At 41.0% G+C, this 25,300-nt stretch overlaps 1 protein-coding gene across 1 annotated transcript in view; it reads left to right on the top strand.

Moving 5' to 3' along the window:
• Adgrg4 (adhesion G protein-coupled receptor G4) overlaps nt 1-13,927 on the top strand; it is a 122,359-nt gene extending 108,432 nt beyond the window's left edge. Inside the window, exons 19-23 of the mRNA XM_040743909.1 lie at nt 1,722-1,800; nt 4,832-5,112; nt 9,757-9,865; nt 10,828-10,982; nt 13,650-13,927. Of these exons, the coding sequence (XP_040599843.1) occupies nt 1,722-1,800; nt 4,832-5,112; nt 9,757-9,865; nt 10,828-10,982; nt 13,650-13,840 (815 nt within the window). The 3' untranslated portion in view covers nt 13,841-13,927. The remainder of the gene's footprint in view (nt 1-1,721; nt 1,801-4,831; nt 5,113-9,756; nt 9,866-10,827; nt 10,983-13,649) is intronic.
• The last annotated feature ends 11,373 nt before the right edge of the window (nt 13,928-25,300 follow it).

Genomic DNA, 25,300 nt, shown 5'->3' on the forward strand with positions numbered 1-25,300 from the left:
CATGGCTTACACAGATGCCCACAGGGTCATGAAGGAGGGGCACTGCTAAGCTGCTGCAGGGAGTTTGGAGGCACTTACACAGATAAAATAACCACCGAGGTCTTCCTGCTCCAGAAGTCTCTGCCCTTCAGGATGCTCTCCGCAACCCAAGACAGTTTGAGCTAGCCCCTCTTCTACCTTATCATGTGTTATGTCTGTACCTGAAACCATGCCCAAAAGGTGTGGATATCGCCACAAGTTCACTGGCAAGGCAAGATGTCACTGCAGTAGATATGTCCACATTTTTATAAAATCTAATAAGCAAGTATGGTGCCTCATGCCTGCCACCCCAGGTTCAAAGTCATCCTAGGCTACATACTGAGCTCTAGTTCAGCCAGGTCTCCAGTGTGATCCTCAGCCTCCTAAATTCAAACCCCAGACAAACAAAAACCAACAGAACAAGTAATAGGAATATTTAAAGGAATACATGTGTTCTGTGGTGTACAAATGGAGGTCAGGTGACAGTTTGAGGGAATCCATTCTTTCCTTCCACCTCAGTATCAAACTCAGGCTTGGAAGCAAATGCCTTAACCTGCTGAGCCATCTTGCCAGCCCCAGTGGGGATAATTTCTTTTTTAAATTATGAACATGAAAACTGGAGTATTTCCACATAATTTAATCCTAAATATGAGGACTCCTTTCAGACATGTCTTACAGCTTCTGGGGACATTTTTAAGCTAGAATAGAAAGTAATGGGCTTCATTATGGTGTTTGCATACTATACACATTATACTTTATTATTAGTCCCACTCCTCTCCCTCCAGTAGTCCTTTCCCTTCCTTCCTGCTGTCTTCATGCTGAGCATCTTCTTCCCACCAGTAGACCCCTTTCTTCTTTTATGTCCATGAAAAAAATATGTGCATGGAGGTCAGCCCTGGTCCAGGTGCCGACTAGCCAAGTTGGAAGGGATTGATCTGTTTATCAGAGTTGGGGCAATGGAAGATTTTTCAAGATGCTTGCCACTGTGGGGGAATGGAATAGCTTTGCAGAGTATTTTACAACCCTCCTACAGGGTGTGTGGGTGTATGTGCTCCCATTAGGAGAAATGCAAGCTTAGAAATAAAAAAAATCAGTTCAGTTTTGCAACTGTACATGCAATTGAATTTGTATAGCCCATGCCCATACTCCCATCACGTTTGACCGTTTTAACTGAGCTGATTGCTTTATTATAGTGTGGCTGAATTGAGCGGCCGTTAACTGGTCGATCTAGTCAAAATGTCAAACTAGTAACGAGTGTGGAAACGGCTTGCCTGTCAAAAAAGCAATGAAGGCTGCATTGATGGTCTGTGCCCTTCCTCCAAGGTGATCTGGACAAAGACGTAGTCAGAACAAGGGCTAGAATTGAAAACCAGAAAGAAATGGTGGCCCGTCATTGTAGCATGGACTTGTATTCTGATGAACTAGGTGCTTCCATTGCCAAACTGACTCTTTGGTACTTGAGCCATTTAGTAAGTTGTAAGTGTTGCATTGGAGCCACTGGCATACTGTTTGTTTTAGCAGATTGGAAAACTAGAAATGTTTAACTTAGAATTCACAAATATTTTGCAAACAATGATATTTTGTGTCCACACATCTGTGTCTCATTTAAACAGTGTTTTTCATGTGCCTGCCCCCACAGCTGTTTGATTAAGATCCTTCCCCCTGGATTGAACAAGTTCTTTTGCCTTGCTTGCCCACTCTAGGAATCCCAGCAATCACAGTGGCCATTATACTCAGCATAAAAAAAGACTTGTATGGAACTCTGAATCCAACAACTCTGTTGTAAGTACTACTATCTCCTGCTTTCAGGTAGTGGGTGTTCCAGGCATGGTGGGAGGCTCCTGGTCAGGGACTTAGTCTTAGTTTTGTCTTCATGGAAATCTCAGTGTCAGCCTTTCTACTTGAACACAGTCACACTCATTCGTGGAATGGGTAGGTGCTTGGTTCTGTATGATCACGGCCAAATCATCTTGCCTTTTAGATGAGATTCTTCTGGAAAATGAGGCTAATATAATTTGATCTCAGTGTCATGTGCAAGTAAAATGACATCACTTATACGAAGTACTTGATCTGTTGCTTGATCCGTGGCAAATGCTATGGAACTGCTAGTCTTTTGGCTGCAAAAACTCACAGACAACAAGGAAGATTTAGTGGCTAGTCTAAGAAAGTACTGAGATGAGTTAGAAACTACTTTCTGTCTTTTAGCAACAAAGTTCTTCCCAGAAGGAGGCTGAGAAACTTCCCATTGTAAACTGGCCTGATTTATTGTTCTCTGTTTGGTTGGTTGGTTGGTTGGTTTGGTTTGGCTTTCTCTGTCTGTTTTAAAAAATTTGATGTATAAGACTATATCTTTGACTCAACTACAGTCACAAGAATAGCTTTTTATTTCATTCCATCTTTTTGGAGCCTTATATAGAGCTACGCAATCCTTCAGGCTACGTGATCTTTTGTAGTTTCCCCATATCCATTCCCTTTAGCACAGCTTCTCAAAATCATGGCAACTATAGATTTCTTGTCCTGCCGTGCTAGGATCAAGTGTAGGAGGTCCTATATCTAACACTCCCCTGTCTTCATATTGAGATGGCAGTCGCACAGGGTCAAAATTACATTGCCCTTTGCAGCAGATGCTTTCTAAGTAAAATTCCTAGTGCTCCCCGATTTCCCTCTCTCTTCTCTCTCCTTCCTTCTTGTCTGCAGCTCTCTCCTCCCTCTTTGTCTGTTTCGTGACTTAAAAGGCCCCCAGTATCTGTCTCATAGTGATTCTTCTTTAAAGATCAAAAGCAGAGAGAAAACCAGAACAAAATCAACTCCGCACTCCCCACCCCCAAAGAGCCCTTTCAGATGTGATTTGTTAGTAAGGAAGAAGCAGATGGCTCTAAGAGTTTTGTTTTGTAAATAATTATACTTTGAAAGGTAATTCACCACTGGGTACAAAATCCAAATGTACAAAAAGGTAGAGGCTGAAAACCAAACCTCTTCTCAACCCCAAGCTATAAAGTTTTTCTCTTTTAAGGTAATTCCTATTACCAAGAGTCAAACATGTGACCATTTCCTTGCACACAGTTTTTGGCTTGTTTGTTTTATTTTTTACAGTTATTTTATTATCACTTTTTATGTTTTGGATCATGTCTTGCTATATGGCCCAGGGTGTCCTGGAACTTGGTGTATAACCCAGGCTGTCTACAAACAGCAATGCTTATGTCTTAGTCTCCCAAATTGCTGATGCCACAAGCTGAGCCATGACATCCAGACAGTTATTTTAATTTTGACGCACTATTATATCTTTTATGGAGAATAGCAAAACCATTTGACTACAGATTTATATTATATCATGGTCAAATCAAGATAATGAACATATTTTAAATGTTTTTCATTTATTTGGGTGTCAACTTTCAAACTCCTTTCTTCTCAGTAATCTGAAATGCACAACACAGTATTGCTGACTATAGTCCCCACACTGCACAGAGGAACATAGGAACATATCTCTCCTTTCTGCTGGAGCTCTGTGCCTTTCCCTCTCCTCTCCCTAGGCTCTAATGACTGCTAATCATCTCTCGAATTCTGTGGTCGACCTTAACAATTCTTTTAGATCTATTTGTTTTTATTTGTGTGAGTGTTCTGCCTGCATGTATGTATGCACACCATGTGCATCTCTGGTGCCCAGAAAGTTAGACAAGTATCTAACTCCCTAGAATTTGAGTTGTAGATGGCTGATAGCCACCATGCGTGTGCTTGGAATCAAACCCAGGTCCTCTCCAAGAGCAACAAGTGCTTTTACTTTAGCCTCATGATCGACATTTTGTGTGAGTGATCTTTATAGCATACACATAAAATGACTTTTACATATTGGTATTTTCACTTGGCAGTAATATCCTGAAATACAGTGCCGCCTCATTTTGAGAGTTTTCTATAGTTTCGTTTGAGGCTGTCGATGATAGAATGAGAATCCCAGGTATGAGACTGTATTAGGGAAATTAAAAGTTTTTTCCCTCACCATCCTAATTCACATACACACAAATGCATCCACACACAGAATGACATGTGCCAATATGGACGACATGTCCCAAAGGAATTTTTCTGGATTCAGAGAGATAGCCGAGCTAATTAGACACACAGTTGACTTAGTCAAGCTTGTCTGCCTTCAAAACTCAGAAGCAATTCGTCTCCCAGTTAGAATTGCTGTTCAATGAAACATCTGCTCACAGGAACATACATCTCTTCTTTAGTAGAAACCATGGAACCATTAAGCCATTCAGTAGTCACTGCTTCCTTGTGTGATCCAAATACATCATATTTTAGAGCAGTACAAGAGAGCCGTCTTCTTTTTGTTGCATTTTCATTAACTCTGATCATCTCATTATTGTTTGATATAGCATTCAGGAATCCTCTTGCTTGCTCATGTCCTTTTATTATGATATTTATCATGCAAGGCAGAATTCATTTCACAAATAAAAGCTCTGGTTTAAGGTGTGTGCAGGGAGGGGGAGGAGAGCTCCTTTGGGGAAAAATACATAATTTGTTTTTCTCTTGTTGAAGAAGTGAATACTTTCTCAGAGAAATTTACTGAGGTTTCTGTATATGTGCCCTGTAGGATTCTAGTTTGCGTTGGAAGGTACCCAGAAGTAGGGTCCCAGATAATAGGGTTTCAGCCCAGCTCTTCCTTCAGGGGGTGTGAGTGAACAATACCACTGTCTTGCTTCATCTCTCTAGGTCTAGATGTCCTAAGAGAAACTGACTAGGTGATCTTAGAGTGCCCAGAAAGTAGTAGGTTGTATATGACTCACAATCATCTTCTCTTCCTTGTTCCATACAGTTGTTGGATTAAAGATGATCGTATCTTTTACATCTCGGTGGTGGCTTATTTTTGCCTCATATTTCTCACGAATCTCACCATGTTCTGCACTGTTCTCGTTCAATTGACTTCAGTGAAATCTCAAAGCCAGAAGACCCGGAAGAAGATGATCTTGAATGATCTCAAAGGCACAATCAGCTTGACATTCTTACTTGGCCTCACCTGGGGGTTTGCCTTTTTTGCCTGGGGACCCGTGAGGATCTTTTTCATGTATCTTTTTGCCATTTGTAATACTTTGCAAGGTAACTGCTACATGTTGGCCCTATGTGTGGCTAGCAAGAAGGCTTTGTTGTTTTGAAAAATAATTCCAACTGTCAGAATTTAAAGTAGGAAAAAATATACCTCACGAGAATCCTACTTCCAATGGGTCAACAAGTGGTCTTTGGAAATAATACTTAGGTTTTAGCCTTCACTGAGTGAATATGCAGCTCTCTCTCTCTTACTCAAGGGTGAGGGGCATTACAAATGAGCCAGCAAAATTCTTTATAGGTAATGTCTACATCAAACACTGACTGGCAAGGTTTCTTGCAGTACTCATCGTATCAACACACTGTTGATGTAGATATTTATGCTTGTGTTTAAATTTACAAGTGCATGGTCTAGTTGCATATACCAATTATTAGATAGTAGATATTAAACTTTTAACTCTGTAGGCTAGAAAGTTGCAGAGTCACACAGAAATGAAGCTTAAATCAGAGTCTAGGACAAAATTGTCAAGTAGAATACATGAAAATATAAAACATGCTCTTCTCCTTCTCCTTCTCCTCCTTCTCCTCCTTCTCCTCCTCCTCCTCCTCCTCCTCCTCCTCCTTCTCCTCCTCCTCCTCCTTCTCCTTCTCCTTCTCCTTCTCCTTCTCCTTCTCCTTCTCCTTCTCCTTCTCCTTCTCCTTCTCCTTCTCCTTCTCCTTCTCCTTCTCCTTCTTCTTCTTCTTCTTCTTCTTCTTCTTCTTCTTCTTCTTCTTCTTCTTCTTCTTCTTCCTTCTCTCTCCCTCGTGTGTGCGTGTGTTTGAGTGTGTGTGTGTGTAATGTACATGTGGGTGTTCATAGGCACACTTACAGACTGACCTCTTCTAGCACTCATTCCTTTGAGATCTGGACTAGGCTGTCAGCCAGCAAGCTCCAGCAATCCCCTGCTCCTACCCTACATAGCACTGAGGTTACAGGTGTACATTCCATTTCAGCTTTTAACATGAGTGCTAAGGATTTGAAAACGGACCCTCATGCTTGTACAGCCAGTACTCTTACCTGCTAAGCCATCTCCCCAGCCCCTTATGTGCCTTTTTATTGAATCTGGCAGTAGAGGTGCACTTCTTAGGAACTCTTGATTTGGTGCCTTTTGTGGGTGCTGATATTGATTATGAATGAGGTAATGACTCTACACTGGAAAAAGCCACCTGGCACACACTGACATGCTCTGATGTGATATTCTGGTATGTCACAAGAACTAACTAGCCTGGTAGAGAGTGCCTGTATAAGTGAACTGAGATCCTGGGTAGGCTCCCTTCTCAGTGCTAACTCCAGGATGTTCTCTGGCTAACTAATCTAAGTAGAAATTTGTCCTGAGTATTAAAAGTGGGGTTAAAGGAAAACTATAAGGCTGGTTAAAACTTGAAAAGGAAGGCGGTATTTTGAAACAGACAGTGCCCCACCCCTTGGCAGAGGGAATAATGGTAAGTAGAATTTAATTAATTGTTTTCTTGAAGATGAAAGCAAGAGTCTCATAGAACAATTTGAACAAATGCATACTGTCCATCTGTCTGTCGGACACACTTTCTGTCAACTAAGTGCTTCTAGTCCTGCCTATAAGATAGATTGTGTCATTGTATAGCAAGGGTGTTTTCAGAACCTTGAATTTCAAAGTCAAGTTACACAGACAGACAGACAGATACACACACAGTAATGAAACATTTGAAGAAATTATCAATTTGAATGACAAATGACCAATTTACAACCATGACTGAAAGGTGGATGCCTTTTGGTCAGGTGAAAGAAAAATTCAGCTTACAGTGAACTCTTTGTGAACGAGAAGATACATACATAAAAATGCTGGTGGCAAACAAAACAAAGCAAAACAGACAAGCAAACAAACAAACAATCTGGCATCTTCCTTCATGCCTATCTTGTAGTGAATAAGCAGATCAATGTGTTGTGGGAAAGGAGAGGATAGCTGCCGGGAGGAGATGGAGAGCTGGCAGGCAGCTCATTGGAATTCACAGAATAACCTTTAAGTATGAGAACTCACAAAGCCACACGTGGGAGATCAGAGCAGCAATAGGTGCTCAGGCTTGCTCTCTTCAGGTTTTTACACTGCCTTCCAGAAAGAGACAACACGACTGAATTTCATCACTGCAGTTGTTTGGTTCTACAGAGTGATAAGGCCCTTGGGAGAGTTAGTGAGACATTCCTACAGATTGCTGCCTCCCACCTGTAATCAGGGAGTCTCAGGGCTGGGAGAATCTTGCCTATCCCACTCTCCATCAAGTGACAGAAAATCGCTTGACTCTTCCTGCAACTTCCCAGGGACTGAACGCTCACCATTCCATGAAGCAGAGCATTTAGCATCTGATCCTTTCTGATTCGTATCCCAGTCTTCTTCCTTGGATGAGTGCAATGGTTAAGACATTGGGCCCTTAGCCAGACAGCCTCTGCTCAGTACTCATGTTGCCAACTCAAGGTGAGCTCTGTGACTTAGGAAAAATTTATTAAGCATCATGGAGTCTAAGGTCTCTCATCTACAAATAAGAGGGTAACAATACAAAGCCTGCCACAGTGTCATTGCTTAGTAAACACTAGCTGTTGATTTGTTAGTACATGACTATTCTGGAGCCTCCTCCCATCACTTCTAGTTCTGGCAGTCATACAGAATAAGCATAATTTGTCTTCTTTATGACAGCTGTGACTAATGTTATCACTTCTTCCCATCCTGTATTACTTACTCCAAGTATTTCCTTACCTAGATACAGCATCCCAGCCTTTTCTCATGTCCATCACCATGCTAGTTGGCCCTACTTTTGAGCACTTCTGTTTGTCAGCATCCTTTGAAAGCACAGTCCTTCCTCTGAACTTAACAGTTGTGAGGTATTGTCAAACTAGGGTAAATTTCATCAGATCATCACTCATCTCAATCCAAGTTTCTTGACTTTGTGCTAGACCTCAGAAAACAGAGCTAGAACCACAACTACTTTGAAGGATGAGGCATGAGACTTTTAAGTTTAAGGCCTTTTCTAGGCTACAGAGCAAGAGATCTAAGGCCACCCTTGGGGCTTAGTGAGAACTTGCTTCAGAATAAAAAGTTTTTTTAAAAAAAGAGGGCTGGAGATACTGTTCAATGGTAGGGCATTTTTTCAAGCATGTATAAGGACCCATGTTCAATCCCCAGTACTTAGCAAAAAAATTTACTTCCACTAACGTAGTAGCTGATATAAACTTTGAGTCATTTACGTTTTTGATTTGTGCCCAGTTTGCAATGAGTGCTAGGAATAATTTACCTGCAGGACAGTCTGCCGATGTAAAGAAGTATGTTGAACCCTTTATAGAGAACAAAGATTTCCAAATAGCACTTAAGCCAAAAATTATATTTTGGGGTCCAAACAAGTATATTGTTATATTGCTGAGGCTAGAGATGACAATGAGAATTTGTGTGTCAAATGCTTAGAAGTTCAAGCCAACAACTGTCTATTAAGCTGCCATACATAGTGCTGGGGGCAAAGAGAAAGGTGATATGAAGATGAAAAGGAGACAGAAGCCAGACCTTCAAAGACTTAACAGCTGGAAGACAAGATGGGTAATATGCAGAGAATTATGTGGCTAAGTAGGGCATATAACATGAGAGGCAAAGTATTATGGCAGCTCAGAAATGTGAAGGATGCTTTCCAGGTTAAGGTATCTGCAAGGGTTTTGTGGATAATGATTTTAGGCACGAACAATAAATAAAAGTCAGAGTATTGACAAGAATGACTCCTGCCAATTCTACCTCCATCTTGAAGAAATCCAATTAACCCTCCAGGGAATTTTCAGTCAGGATCATCTTAAGTCCTATTTTCATTTCCCCAGGAGCTATTTTACAAGATGGAGATAGAATATGTCTCACATTACCAATTGCTATCTCCAGCACTTCCCTCTCACTTGCTGGACAAAGCCAGAACTGGGCATGCTTTGCACATGCTTCAGTTATGCCAAAGATCATGCGCATCAGATACTTGCCCCCAAATTCAGTAGCTTAACGCTACATACGTTTCTACTCTCACACAATGTCTGAGGGTCAGGAATCCATGCATGACTAATCTATATATTTTTAGTTCAAAGACCATCATGAATTTGGAGTCAAGATGTCTTCTGGTCTTGTAGTCATCAAAGACTTGTCCAGGGTTGGAATGTCTGCTTCCTAGTAGACTCAGTTCAATAGCTAGAACTCACCATGCAGGCATCTGTACAGGAATACCAAGATGTTGTCAAGACAAAATGCTTAATTTCTTGAAGTGGGAGTGGATACAGGGGGGATGTCTCTTATATCCTAATGAAGTGACACACCATGACTTCTGCCACATGTCATTGGCATGTGAGAGGGTGCTGCGTGTCAAGGATATAAATGTCAGTATGTGAAGATGAGTATCGTTAAGTTCTCTCTCTGAGTATCCTTATGTCTCATGCTCTAGGGTAGATGACAGCCTATGGAGGAAACAGTGGTAAATGTGAAGTCTTTGTGCTATTGCTACTGACTTTTGCTATTGTTGCCTTTGGGGAGGTCATAAAGATATTAGAAAGACATACTGTTCCTGAGGTTCATTGGAAGCAACATTGATGGTGACAAGAATAGGCCTGAGTTGGGGGACTGGTGATAAATGGCAAAAGAAGGTGAAAAGACTGATCTTGTTTTCCTGGCTTAGGGTTCCTCATTTTTGTGTTTTACTGTGTGATGAAGGAGAGTGTGCGGGAGCAATGGCACATGTACCTCCAATGCAGATGCTTTTGGCTGGGTAACTGTTCAGGTAAGATGTCAACTTGGGTAAGATTTTAAATTGCACACATTTTATAGAACTGATCATATTAATTTGTCTCCTAATGAATTTATATGACAAGATAACAAAAATAGAGGCTGCTTCCATGTCATCTTAGCTTTTGTGCTAAGATGAAGGAAGTCAAGGGAGGACTGTGACCTGAGTCATATTTTAACCTAGTAGAGCTTTTGTTTAGGCCAAGATTTCTTGGATTGCTTATCATCTATGTCATTTCACCTGTGATTCAGTCAGAAGAATATTGACTGAGTACTTAATATGTTTCAGGGGCTGTCATAGGGCCTTCTGGCAAGTAGCCAACAGTAGGTTGAATGCATGTGAGAAGCAAGGACTGGTGACAGGTAGAATGAACATGTCAGCATTTCTAAGATGTCTCATAAGTGAGCTGCCTGGGTGGCTCTTCTGATGGGGCTCTCTGCCAAGTAAGAGATTTAGTGGCCTCTAATGTTGCCTCTCCACATTGGTACTTCCCCTGAGGACATCTCTAGTGCAGGCAAACTGGTGTACTATCATCAAATGATCTCCTCTTCAATTTTGGCAGCTTGTCTCCATCTCCATTCAAAGCCCAGTATGCTTCCTTTAGGGAGGCAACATTTGTGTTCTAAGAGTCTACAAGTAGCACCTAGAGATCTCATCCACTGGGTGTACCAGTGACCTGAAAGTCCTTATGCTCTAGGGAAAGCAGACATCCTGTGTAAGTGCCTTGGTTTTTCATTTAGCACACACCACAGGACAAATTTACTTCTCACAGCTTCATAAAAAAGCAAATTCCCCGGATGACAAAAATTGAGCATTGAAATTAATATTTTTAACTTCATATTTTAATGGTATTATTTAAGGCAGTATAATTTTGATACCACAGTCTCACCCATTTTAAGTGTAGAATTTGATGAATTTTACATTTAACCTTTTTTCTTGTGTCGTTTCAGATGGGAACAACAGGTTGTGGATAAATGTTAGGTATAAACAGAAGAAACTGAAGAAAATCCATGAGTCCAAATTATTGACACCATCGCTCAAGTCAACAATAACCAATTCCACTTTCAAATCTATAGGATCTGTGCCCAGCACTCCTTCAGAAATAAACTTCCCAAATGGTAAAGCACAAGGCACTGTAGTCTGCATTTGTGTTCCAGAGATACTCAATAACATGAGACTCTATGTTAAAAAGAAGTACATACTTTATATATAACATAATATTATATTATATAATATTATATGTGATATGATATGTAATATGATTAATATAATATGATATGATACAATATATGTATATATATCCAGGTAAGCACTAAATCTAATCTACATTATCTATCTATCTATCTATCTATCTATATAACTATCTCTAGATCTATGTGCTTTTCTACAGACATGTGGAGCTCATTCTCTCTATATATATTCTATATCTATAGAATATAACTATATCCATATTCTATATCTATGGAATATATGTCTACATTCTGTAGATGTAATTGGACTCACTCTTAGCTGAGAAAGTATGTATAGACTGATGGGCTTTTAGACTAATGGGGAAAAGAGGAGACAGAAAGTTTAAAAACTTCAAAGGCTCTTTTTAAATGATTTATTGATTTTATTTTATGTTCAATGGTGTTTTTTTCCATTCATGTATGTCTGTGTGAGGGTGTTAGATCCTCTGGAACTGGAGTTACAGACAGTTGTGTGCTGCCGTGTGGGTGCTGGGAATTGAACCTGGATCCCCGTGGAGAGCAGCCAGTACTCCTAACCATTGAATCATCGCTCCAGCCTCTCAAAGGCTCTTAAAAATAATTGTTATGGACTATTAACACCAGAAAGAACCCTAGACATAGTCTAGATCAAATTTCTCATTTTACACAAAAGGAACCTTAATCATGGTAAAGAAAAATACCTATGGACAGTCACTAAGACCATTGGCGGCAGATTGAGTCAGAACTCAGATCTTATAGCTCTCATAGCTACTGCCTCCTACCATTAATACTTCTTAAGTTACCACCACAGCAATCTATACTTCTAGGTGGAGACAGATGTTGACATGAGGATGGATATTAGGAGGGAAATTACAGGGAAGGAATGGGTCTACAAGCTAAAAATAGAAAGTCTTCTTGAAATAAAGAAAAGTAATAAAAAGAAAGTAAAGAGGATCAAGAACTTTTGAAAGCTGCAAGTTAAAAACTGGATGTAGTGGCACATGCCTGTAATTCCAGCCCTCAGGAGGATAACAGGAATGTTTCCCAAATCTGAGACCAGTCTGGAATGTATAATGGGGCCCTACCTCAAAAAACAAAAAACAAAACAAACAACAACAAAAGCAAGATCCTTAAATTGATGCTAAGATGACTAAATTCTGTTCTGCTTGAACCATAATGCAATAGCTTGTGTTTGCTTTTCTTAAGACCAAACGAAGCCTCAGCTTCATGCACACGCAGATTGGCTTTGATAGCCTGACTGTGATCAGCCTGTTGCTTTCGCAGTGCTAATGTCAGGACTCAGGACTCCCTATCTCGCTTCTAGCTTTTATTACACTAACTCCAAAAACTCATTCTTATTCTATAACTGATTTGGAAACTTCATGGTGTGTTAAAAAGGCTTTGGTTCAAGCCGGGCGTTGGTGGCGCACGCCTTTAATCCCAGCACTCGGGAGGCAGAGGCAGGCGGATCTCTGTGAGTTCGAGGCCAGTCTGGTCTACAAAGTGAGTTCCAGGACAGCCTCCAAAACAATACAGAGAAACCCTGTCTCGAAAAACCAAAAAAAAGGCTTGGGTTCAAGATTAGGTTGTGTTCTTAACTGTGTGACCTGCTTAGAGGTATATTCTTTCTATCCTTAATATGCATAACTCTACAAGATAGCTGTAAGTCTGGGTGACCAGACAAGGCTGGTTGAATCACACTACACAGTATTAGTCTCCATTCTTGTATGGGAAAGTTAGTGGTATCCATGAGAACAGTCTTTCCCTAGCCACTGACACCCATCACACTCTGGCCAGCTAACTAGAGATCTTCATTGCTCCTTTTGGAGGCTCTGGATTGCTATATTATAAAGAATGCCTGAATCTCCTTAATAACTAATAGTTGGGGCTGGTTGGGAAATATTGGTTTTGCAAAAGGGTGTCCATCCTTACTATCCTAGGGATATCTTTATTCATTAGCAATATGTATTTCAAATGTACATTAATTTTTCTTTGGAAGAAACAGTGTCAAATACATGTCAGAAAATCTTAATACTCTTGTACCAAGCAATATTCCTGGAGAAGCAAGAAGCCTAAGGCCTGTTTCAATGTGCTCATAGATTATGACTATAACTCTGCCAGCAGAGCAGGAAAACAGCCACAGGTTCTAAAACTCAAACTTGTGATGAGCATAATTTCACCCTCTAATCACAATGGAAAACCATGCCTTCTGCCTAACAGGTACTTTCAAACATGAGAAACTTTCAGAACAGTTCTATCAGATATATAGGGAATGCATGTGTGATCTTGTTCATGAACTTCTCCAAGCTTTGCTGAAGAATGGCATCCTCTAGGTGTAAGATCAAAGTTAGTCATACTAGCTTTAATTCACAAGTAGGAAGTGCATAGGTACCTATTGCCTAGTCAGTTCTGTCAGAATTAGTTAATCTCCCCCATACTTATATTAGCAGTATATTTCTCACAACCTTCACTTCTTTCCTACTTGTTCATGGCATCATTCTGTGATATTTTCGCATGTGTCTTCCTTGTGCAAAATCCTTCATGCAGGTGCCTTAAGTGTTCTTTGTTTTCATGCAGGTGACTTTGATATTGGTCCCTATACTTCCTCTTGCTTGGGCTGTGAAGCTGCACCTACTTTTATGAGAAGAGCATTGCCTGCAGAAATCAAAACAAATTCCATTCAGAAACAAAGATTATTTTCAATAACTGTAAGCAGAGATGTTCACCTAACTCCCAGCCCTGGATTGGGAGAAATGTTCAATTTGTGAAGCAAATGTGCCCCTACCTTGTATTCTGAAATTGTTTTGGGAGAGGCAGAATGAAATTGTGTCTAGTAAATATTGAGCTTGGAATAATTCTCTTCTTCACTGGTGTTTTTATTCAAAAACTCTTCTAATTAAATACTTTGTGCTACACAGAAAGAAAACAATAAAGAAAACACAGTCCTTTTAAGATTATTTATTTTATGAGTATGAGTCTGTGCCTATGTGAATGGATGTGTGTCACATGGATACAGGAACCTTTAGAGATCAGAAGATGGCTTCCAATCTATTGACATTGGAGTTACAGTTGGTTGGGAAAAACATTGTGGGTGGCTGATATCGAACCTGGTTCCTTTGCAAGAGCAGTAAATGCTGCTCTTTAACTGCTGAGCCACCACCTCTCCAGCCCCAGCAGATTTTTTTTCCATTTTTAAAGAGGAGATTGAAGCCCATGTATAACATGTTAATGGAGAAATGTCCATAACATTAGGGATTTTGTTTCCAAAATATTGTGTGTATGGCCTAAAACAAACAAATAAGGCCAAGGTATTTATATCTCTGTTCTGAAAGGCAAACAATTCCAGGTGACCAAAGTGTCTGGATCCCTAGGTGGCTGGATACCCACAGAAGAAGTAGGAAGGAATGTCTAGAGGTCAGTACTTCTGAAAAAAATCCCTACCTTGTTTGCCTGTCATAAAAAAACCTAAAATCTCCAGCATTCAAGTCTTTCTTTTTATTGAAACCCCTTATTTAAACATGTTCTGTGAAGGGTGAATCATCTATTCACACATGCAGGAATTCCATGGTGGAGACTATTTCTCAGCCAAGACAGTCCCCCAGGGGGTAGCAAGCAGGGTCCTGATGAACATAACAGAACAGAAACTAGCTGAAGCTGTTGGCTCTCCAAGAGAAACAGAGGAGGAGGAATGGATGTGGGGGGAAAGGGATGTGGGAGGGACTGTGAAGGCAGGATGGAGGAAAAACTGTATTAGGGATGTAAAAACAAAAAAAATGAGACAACAACAAAAGAATTGAAGGGGGTAGGTCAGAACAAGCAATGTGGAAGGGCCTGGGACAAAGAATGTTCATCTGAAGATGATGGACAAAAAAATGTCCATCTGAAGATGACAAAATGAACAAAGAAAGTGAAATCCCATGGCTTTGTGTGTTTTATGGCTAAGCAGGATGAGAGATCTTTTGTATTTGTTTTGGATGGGTTGCGTGCATGCGTGCGTGCGTGCGTATGTGTGTGTGTGCGTGTGCGCATATAAGGACTAACCCATAAATGATTATCAAATTGTCTTTGAAATCAGTAGCGTTAAATTACCGCCACCCAAAAATAGAATTAACAACAACATTAGGTTGCAATTTAGAAGTCTAAAACATTACTAGCAATACCATCAACTAAATAACCTATGTATTCAGCCAAAGATTTCATTTGGGGGATCTTTTGGGTTATAAAATGTCCGAAATTGTATTTGTCATCAACAATTAATAAGATCCTGATTGTTCTGCTGCCACTGAGATGAGTTCACAGCTTGACTCTAATGCCCTGACTAATGTATTGTGACAAACAGGAACATTACTTTATGTAAGAGTTCATGATTCCTGTCATGACTCCTCCTGTTAATTAGTAAAATAACAAACAAACAAATAAATAAATAAAACAACTTTCTGCAAATTAGATAACAAATTGAAATCACAGGAATAATACAGATAAATGTCTATATATTATGTGTTGATTTATCCTTCCTGGGCCACAGAATGGTTGATACTTTCTTTTATGAAGATGGACCTAAAAAATTCTAGAAAGGAAGCTCCAGAATATTTATACAGCGTGCAATCAACAATCAACAATCAACACTCAATTCTCTTCACATGGAGGGAAAGTTAGACACATGAAACTTAGTCTATTCTCTCCAGCAGATGTGCAACAGAGAATGATTAATGTGTGGGTGTGGTGGAAGACAAGTGGTTCATGGGAAGAAAATGATGCAGGCTCCAGTTGGACTGGAATTGGAGGGTGGACAGCTTGAGGAAGGCCATTTCTAATACAACAGACAAATATTCATTCAACCCTGGCCACAAACCTATGAAGTCTCTTACAGTTGCAAGGCATGCGTTCTGGCTTCCCATGCCTGTAAGCATGCTGGCAAAAACCAAGTGGTACAAACACCAAGGCTCAAGAGGTTCTTGACTAAAATTCCAGTCTTCACTGTTTTTCTCAGAAATCAGAAAGGTGACTGTGACCACCTTTGATGGCTCATCTATCTACCTTACATCTAAGGGTATGGGAATGTAGGAAAGAGTGAAAGCGCCCAGGAAGGTAAGGGTTCTATTTATATTGTCAACAGCTCAAGCCTATGATTAATTGGTGTCTTCCTAGCCATTACTTTGAAGCATTTAGGGGACATAGAGTGTAGAACAATAGAGAAAGGTTCAGGTTATGCCTAGTTTGGTCTGATAAAATAAGTGAAGTAGCATAAGCTCACATTTAGAATGTCCAGCACTTCATTAATACTCTATATTTTTCTTGTGTATATGTGTGTGCATGAATGAACAGAGTGAAATTGTGAATAAAGAAGAAGGAGGAGAAACAGTGTCCTCGCTAATTCAGAAAACAATATTTTCCAAGAGGGAACACTACTGGAATTTTTTCCCAAAGACTCAAGGGTTGAGAATCTGTGACAGTCACTGAGATAGGAACAGATGGCATGTCATCCTTCTTTAGCTGTTATATTTAAATGAGTGGGCACAGGGTGAGAACAATAATTGCTTTCACCAATTTCTGCCAGATTTGGTCAATGGATAGATTCTTTTTCCTCCCTTTAGCTGGAATTATGGGAAATTTTACAAAAATACTTTATTGATTATTTGGGAATTTCACATCACATGCATTTCTCAGTCCTTCCATGTCTACCCACCCACCCTGGTGACACCCCTCAAAAAAGTAAAAATTAAAAAATCACAAAACAAGTCCAGTTTGTATTATCTATGTATTCACTGGAGCAAACACAGTGGCGTGCCTCTTAAATAGAACTGAGTCATTCCCCTCCCACACTGAATTATAGGAAATCTTGTCTTTTCAATATGTCCTTAGAAATTTTCATTAGAAAGCTGGAGGTCATATAAGTTAAGCATCTAGCTATTCTTAACCAAAGACATAAGCTAAGATATTTTATACAGAGGCAATTTCTGCTTAAATCAACAAATGAGTGAGCAATTTAAATTCCCAGATGAACTTTGATATGTGAAAATCAATCTATAATTAAGTAGGATAGTTAGGTCAGCTGTAAAATTAGACAATTACTCTAATCTCACAATCTTTAAAGTTTCCGTGTGAGTCAATTTGCAACAAATAATTATAGTATATGAATTAATACATATGAAAACTCTTCATTGTTTGCTAGACTTGATCAAAGATAATTGATCAAAATGGCTTTAAAAGTCCTTTTAGCTTGAGTGTGTGTGGGGGGGAGCAGATAGGTTTCTTCCTGATAATAAGCCCTGAATCTCCCTTTTCTTTTTATAGAGACTTTGGATTCGTGAATTCTTTCTTAGTGTTATTAAAATATAAATCTTCTCCTAGTATCTAGAGGCTGTTTTAGTTGTTTGTCTTTGCAGGGCTGGGATGGCACCTAGGGCTCTGTGCATGCTAGGCAAGTGCTCTATCACAGACTTATATTTCTAGCCCTTGTTTTATCTTCCCTGCATATGTGTGTGGTATTTATGCATGTATTTATGTGTTCACATGTGTGTAAGTGCATGTGTTGATGTTTGAGTGATTTCCTTGATTTTATCCCATTTTATTTATTGATGCAGAATCTCTAGCTTAACTTGCCAATTCTGGCTAGGTGTGGCCAACCAATTGGCCCCAGGTATCCTCTGTCTCTACCTCATAAGTACTGCCTCACCTCCCCCTGTAGAATCTTGTTTTATAATATTTTTTAAGAACAGTCTAACTTTGAAACTATCCTGGCCTAGAACTCTTGATCCTCTTGCCTCAGTCTCCTAGGTACTGAAATTGAAAGTGTGAGTCACTATACCCTGACAGGAATGTCCTTTTAAAGATAGGGGCTATCCCTTTGAAATGAATCATCAAGAAATCTAGTGTGTCCATCTCTCTAGTCTTTGTGGGACACAATGAACCCAACTTTAAGTACATTTTTTTGCAAACACAGATCTCCAAATCAAATTTATGATACCTTCTTCCTCAGCTTCCTCCAGTAAGTTTTCTCTCATTTGTTTCAGCACTTAAAACTCCTTCAGTTGTTTTGACAGAGTTGCGTTCAAGATTTCTCCTCTACTACAGTAATGCTGTACCCATATTGTAATAGTCCTAGACAAAGCCTTCCTTCCTGTTTAAAAATAAGAATGCATAAGTATATAAAGAACAATATGGAATTTTCCAAATTCTAAAGGTGAGTAAGCACATACTTCCATTACTATGTAAATGTCACAAAGGAGCCTTCCCTATCCACATGTTCTTGTTATACTGCCATGCTGCCTGGACAATACTTCTGACAGAGCTCTGGGGTTGCCAGCAATGGAAAAACAGTTGTCTTTGAACTGATAGCTTTATAGTTTCCTGGGGACAGTTTCCTGGCAAGGAAACTTCTCATGAGAGCATCACTCTTTGGAAGTATAAACAGCGATCTCTTGTGTTCCCACACATTCCTAGTATAGACTCAGTTATAGGGGACTGTGTCTGATCATCTTGAACTGTGCTATACTGAATACTGAGTGGGAAATGTGGTGTCCAAACCTTTAGGGGGGCTTTTGTTTTTGATAATGGTGGGAAAGAATTTTCTGTTTATCATCCTTCCAAGAATATGCACAGTTGAGAAGGCATTCTATAAGAAAGTGTATGTATTGTTAGGAATGAAAGAGAGGATTTAAAAAACTATGTAGCCTTACACACAATGTAGGTCTCAGTGGTGTCCAGTTTAATAACACACTTTTAAAGGGAGGGTAACAGTGCTTAGATGAGGAAGTTTCTTTCCCTACCCCCTCGAGGTCTCATCATGTACTCACTTGCCTTGTGCAAGCCAGAGGTGAAGCAGGAAGTGTTGAGCAGGCTGATGAGTTCAAGATAAGTGTGTCGGAATGCTAGCGAAGAGGGCCTGACCAAAGACGCAATCTCAGCACAGTGTGCTGGTTCACATCCTTAAGCCTAGCACTTGGGAGGTAGACACAGGGGTTTGCCACAAGTTTGAGGACATCCTGATCTATAGGGCAAGTTCCAAATGTGCCAGAATTATGTAAGGAAACTTTGTGTTAACACATGAAGTAGAAAACATGCTTACTTGTTTGTCTTTGCCACTGCCTTGCCACAGCTCTCTGGGCAAGTTCACACCTAAGTAAACTTTTTTTTTCGAGATAGTGTTTCTCTGTACTGCTTTGGAGGTTGTCCTGGAACTTGCTCTGTAGATCAGGCTGGCCTCGAACTCACAGAGATCTGCCTGTCTCTGCCTCCTGAGTGTGCCACCAACGCCCAGCCTAAGTAAACTTCTTAAAGCTCTTTTCCTAGTAGCACCAAAAGATGTCTTCTAAGAATTTTCCTAAATGGTTAATCTGTCTCTGTAGATTTCTCCATCATAATCTTGACCTCCCTTGTGCGTATGTTCCCTCCTCCCTCTCTTCTGGATTCCCGGAGTTCGGCCTGGTTCGTGGCTGTGGATCTCTGCATCTGGTTCCATCAATTACTGGATGAAGGCTCTATGATAATAGTTGGGGTATTCATATTCATCCATCAGATTACGTGGGTAGGCCAGTTTGGGCACCCTCTCCACTATTGCTAGGAGTCTTAGCTGGGGTCCTCCTGTGGATTCTTTGGAGTTACCCTAGCACCAGGTTTCTCCAAAGCCCACAGTGGCTCTCTCTATTAAGATCTCTCTTTCATTGCTCTCCCACTGCATCCCTCCCCACCTCAGACATCTCATTCCCTCCTGTTCTCACCCCTCCTCCCCATTACCACCCCCCTGCCCCAGTTTGCCCTGTAGATATCATCTTATTTCTCTTCCCAGGGTGATCCATTCTCGTGGAACTCATGAACTCTAGACCTACAACTGTGGAGACTCCAGGGGACTGAATTAGGTCCTTGGTATGTGGGATACAGGTGTGAACCTTGGACTATCAGAGGGGCCCCTGGCAGTAGGACCACAATACAAACCTGGTACATGTGCTAGCGTGTTGTAGTCAATTCCCTTATGTGTGATGCTCAGTTTTAATGCATGGGAGAGGGACTGGGCCCTGCCCCAACCTATTGTGCCAGACTATATTGACTCTTCATGAGAGCCCTTACCTGTGAGGAGGAGTGGACTGGGGGTGGGCTGGGGAGAGGTGAGGGGGTGGGAGAAGGCACAGGGGGTGGGAGGAGGTGCAAGGGTTGGGAGCAGGGGTGGCAGGGAGAACTGTGGTTGGAATATAAAATGAAATTAAAAAAAGAATTTTCCTAAGTGCCAGACAACATATATTGATCCCTTTAGAGGTCTTCAGCTTGGGTTAGGAAAGGCTGTCATTGGAGATGGAAAACTAGGAGAATTATTTATCTTTTCTATCCCTCTGTGCTAACAGCATAGTACTCCCAAGGTAAGAGTCATATAAAAGTGGGAGGTGGTGGCACTCAGGACCCCAAATAAAACATGCATGGTTTGTTATATATTAAAACAGTCTCGGGCCAATGCATGGTGGTGCCTGCTCATAATCTAAGAACTCAGGAGGCTAAAGCTGGGGGTGTATAAGCTCAAGGGCTTCCTGAAATACAGAATAAGTTTGGGGCTACCATTGCCTAAAATTCATTCTCCAGGACATTCAGAACTACATAAGGAGACTTCCTTTAAAAAGGTTACATAGAGTTAATATCAGGGTTTTCAATTTGATTCCATGGTCTACCTGTCTATTTTTGTTCCAATACTAAGCTGTTTTCAGGACTATAGCTCTATAATAGAGCTTGAAGTCAGAGATGGTGATGCCTCCATAAGTTCCCTTATTGTACAGGGTTGTTTAGGATATTCTGGATCTTTTGTTTTTCCCTATAAAGAATATTATTATTTTTTCAAGGTCTGTAAAGTGTAGAGAGCAGCCTTCCTGCCAGCCTGGTTCCAGAGCCGCATCAGTCCCAAATGGACACACAGGAGGCTATATTAATTCTGAAGCTGTTGGCCATTTTCTTGGTTTCTTACTGGCTATCTCTGACTTAAGCATTTACCCCATAATTGTTAATCTAAGTATTTTTCTTACCAGAGAAAGGGTCTGGACCTTTTACTCCTCTGGAGGCTACATCGTGACTCCATGTGTTTCTCTTTCCCAGAATCATCCTTGACTACTAGTCCCACCTATCTTGCTTCCCTATTGGCCAACAGCGCTTTATTGACATATACACAGGGCTTCCCCATCAGTGAAGAATTGTGCTGGTATTTTGATGGGGATTGCATTGAATCTGTAGATTGCTTTTTGTAAGACTGTCATTTTTTTCTATGTTGATCTTACCTATCCAAGAGCATGGGAGATCCTTCTTTAGTTTCTTTCTTTAAAGACTCAAAGTTCCTGCGATACAGGTCTGTCTCTTGTTTGGCTAGCATTACACCAAGATATTTTATGCTGTTTGTGGCTATTGTAAAGGGTGATGTTTCTCCAATTTCTTTCTGAGCACATTTATTGTCTGTATAGGTTAGGGCTACTGATTTCTTAGTTAATCTTGTATCCTGCCACTTTGCTGAAGGTGTTTATCAGCTGTAAGAGTTCTCCTGTAGAGTTTTTCGGGACACTTACATAAACTATCATATCATCTGCAAATACTGAAAGTTTGACTTCTTCCTTTCCAATTTGTAGCTCCTTGATCTTCTTTTGTCATCTTATTGCTCTAGCTAGAACTTCGAGTACAATATTGAAAAGATATGGAGACAGTGGGCAGCCTTGTCCTGTTCCTGATTTCAGAGGAACACTTGATTTTTGACAATGAAGCTAAAAGTATACAATGGAAAAAGAAAGCATCTTCAACAAATGGTGCTGGCATAATTGGATGCTGGCATGTAGAAGAATGCAGATAGAGCACAAAACTTAAGTCCAAATGGATCAGCGACCTCAACATAAATCCAGCCACACTGAACCTCTTAGAAGAGAAAGTGGGAGGTATCCTTGAACGAACTGGTACAGAAGACTGCTTCCTGAACATATCACCAGTAGCACAAACACTGAGATAGACAAGTAATAAATGAGACCTCCTGAAACTGAGATGCTTCTGTAAGGCAAAGGACACATTCAAGAAGACAAAAAGGCAGTCCACAGAATGGGAAAAGATATTCACTAACCCCACATCTGACAGAGGGGTGATCTCCAAAAATTTACAAAGAATCCAAGAACACCAAAGGATCCAATAAAAACGTGGGCTACAGAACTAAATAGAGAATTCTCAATAGAGAAATCTAAAACGGCTGAAAGACACTTAAGAAAGTGCTCAACACCCTTAACCATCAGGAAAATGCAAATCAAAACATCTCTGAGATACCATCTTACTCCTGTCAGAATGGCTAAAATAAAAAATACAAAGGGCAGTTTATGCTGGAGAGGATGTGGAGAAAGGGCAACACTCCTCCACTGATGTTGGGAATGCCAACTTGTACAGCCACTTTGGAAATCAGTATGGAGATTCCTCAGGAAAATAGGAATAAGTCTACCACAAGACACAGCAATTCCACTCTTAGGCATATACCCAAAAGATGTGCATTAATACAACAAAGACATCTGTTCCACTATGTTCATAGCATCATTATTTGTAATAGTCAGAACCTGGAAGCAACTTAGGTGCCCCTCAACCGAAGAGTGGATAGAGAAAATGTGATACACAATGGAGTAATACTCAGAGGAAAAAAAATAGAACCTTGAAATTTCCAGGCAAATGGATGACACTAGAAGAAACCATCCTGAGTGAGGTAACCCAGTCACAAAAAGACAAACATGGTATGTACTCACTCATATATGGATTTTAAACATGGAGCAGGGGGTTGTTTGCCTGCAATCCCACTGCCATAGAGTCTGGGAAACAGGGAGGACCCTAAGAGAGATATGCAAGGTACCCCAGAGAAGTGGAATGGGACAGGACAGGATCTCCTGAGAGGATTGGGAGCATGGAGGAGGGGAGAGGGAGCTAGGAGAAAGAGAGGGGGAGAAGAGGAGGGGAGAGGAGGACATGAGGGAACAGGAAGGTTGACTTGGGGGAAGAATAGAGAGCTGGTTGAGAGATACCATAATAGAGGGAGTCATTATAGGTTTGAGGAGAGATCTGACACTAGTGAGATTTCCAGAGATCTACAAGGATGTCACCAACTGGCAATCTAAGCAATAGTGGAGAGGCTACCTTAAAAGTCCTTCCACAATAATGAGATTGATGACTACCTTGTATGCCATCCTAAAGTCTTCATCCAGTGGCTGATGGAAGCAGAGGCAGACACCCACAGCTAAACATTGAACTGAACTCCTGGAACCCAGTTGCAGAGAGGAAGGAGTGATGAGCAAAGGGGTCAAGACCAGGCTGGTGAAACCCACAGAAACAGCTGACCTGAACAAGGGGGAGCTCATGGATCCAAGACTGATGACTGAGAGGCCAGCATGGGACTTATCTAGACCCCCTTAAATTTGTGTGTCAGTGAGAAGGCCTTGGCAATCTATGGGACCTTTGATAGTATTTATCCCTGGCATAGGAATGAACTTTGGGAGCCCATTCCACAAGGAGGCATGCTCTCTCAGCCTGCACACACAGGGGAGGGCCTAGGCCCTGCCCTGGATGATATGACAGACTTTGGAGGTTCCCCCATGGAGGGCCTCACCCTCCCTGGGCAGTGAAGGGGGATGGGGTGGGGGGCTGGTGGGTAGTGGGGGAGGAGGGGAAGGCGAGGGAGCTGGGATTGACATGTGAAGCAAGCTTGTTTCTATTTTAAATAAAAAATAATATAAAACAAAAAACAAATGAAAAAGTGCTACAGAGGCAAATGGATGGCACTAGAAGAAATCATCCGGAGTGAGGTAACCCAGTCACAAAAAGACAAACATGGCATGTACTCACTCATATATGGATTTTAGACCTAGAACAAAGGAGTTGCACACCGCCAGAGAAGCTAGATACAAGGAGGACCCTAAGAGAGACACATATTGTCCCCCGGAGATGGGGAAAGGTACAAGATCTCCTGAGCTAGTTAGGAGTATGGGGGAGGGTAGAGGGAGTTAGAAGAAAGAGAAGTGGAGAAGAGGAGGGGAGAGGCAAACAGGAGAGAGCAGGAAGATTGAGTCAGGGGAAGAATAGAGGAGAACAAAAAAAGAGATACCATAATAGAGGGAGCCATTAAAGTTTTAAAGAGAAATCCGGCACTAGGGATATTTACAGAGATCGGCAAGGTTGACCCCAACTAACAATCTACACAATAATTGAGAGGCTATCTTAAAAGCCCTTCTCTGATAATGAGATTGATGACTACCTCTATGCCATCCTAGAGCCTTCATCTAGTAGCTGATGGAAGCAGAAGCAAACACCCACAACTAAACACTGAGCTGAACTCTGAAATTCAGTTGCAGAGAGGGAGGAATGATGAGCAAAGGGGTCAAGACTGGGTTGGTGAAATCCACAGAAACAACTGACCTGAACAAGGTTGAGCTAATGGACCCCAGACTGATGGCTGAGAGGCCAGCATGGCACTGACACCCTCCCCTGAACGTGGGTGTCAGTGAGGAGGCCTCGGCAATCTATGGGGCCTCTGGTAGTAGATCAGTATTCCTAGTACACGAATGGACTTTGGGAGCCCATTCCACATAGAGGGATCCTCTCTCAGCCTGCACACATGGAAGAGGGTCTAGGCCCTGCTCCAAAGGATATGAGGGACTTTGATGATCCCCATGGAAGGCCTCACCCTCCCTGGGGAGCAGAAAGGGGATGGGATAGGGGGTGGGTGGGGCGCAGGGGAGGAGAGGAGGGAGAGGGAACTGGATCGACATGTAAAAGAAGTTTGTTTCTAATTTAAATTAAAAAAGAAATTAAAAAAGAAAAACCATAAAATAAAATGAAAAGAAGAAAAGATAGTGCTACAGATGTATGCCAGTGGTACAGTTTACAAATCACTGGCTTCAGCCAGGCAGTGGTAGCACTCGCCATTAATCTCAGCACTCAGGAGGCTGAGGCAGGAGGATCTCTGAATTTGAGGCCGGCTTGTTTTACAGAGTGAGTTCCCAGACAGCCAGGGCTACACAGAGAAACCCTGTCTTGAAAAACCAAAACTAACAAACAAACAATTACAAAATCGTATCCCTGATTTCAATCCTTTGGATAGAAAAAAAAGATTAAAACAACAACAAAAACAAAACAGACTGCAAATAAATCAATAATAAACAGTGACTTCAAGTATTGAAAATTCCTTATCATCTACATACATGAGGAATGTACAGAGGTTTCCTGAGTGTATACAGTCCTGCGAAAAC

Source organism: Mesocricetus auratus, unplaced genomic scaffold, assembly GCF_017639785.1.
Source record: "Mesocricetus auratus isolate SY011 unplaced genomic scaffold, BCM_Maur_2.0 Super-Scaffold_100003, whole genome shotgun sequence".
Lineage (NCBI taxonomy): Eukaryota > Metazoa > Chordata > Mammalia > Rodentia > Cricetidae > Mesocricetus > Mesocricetus auratus.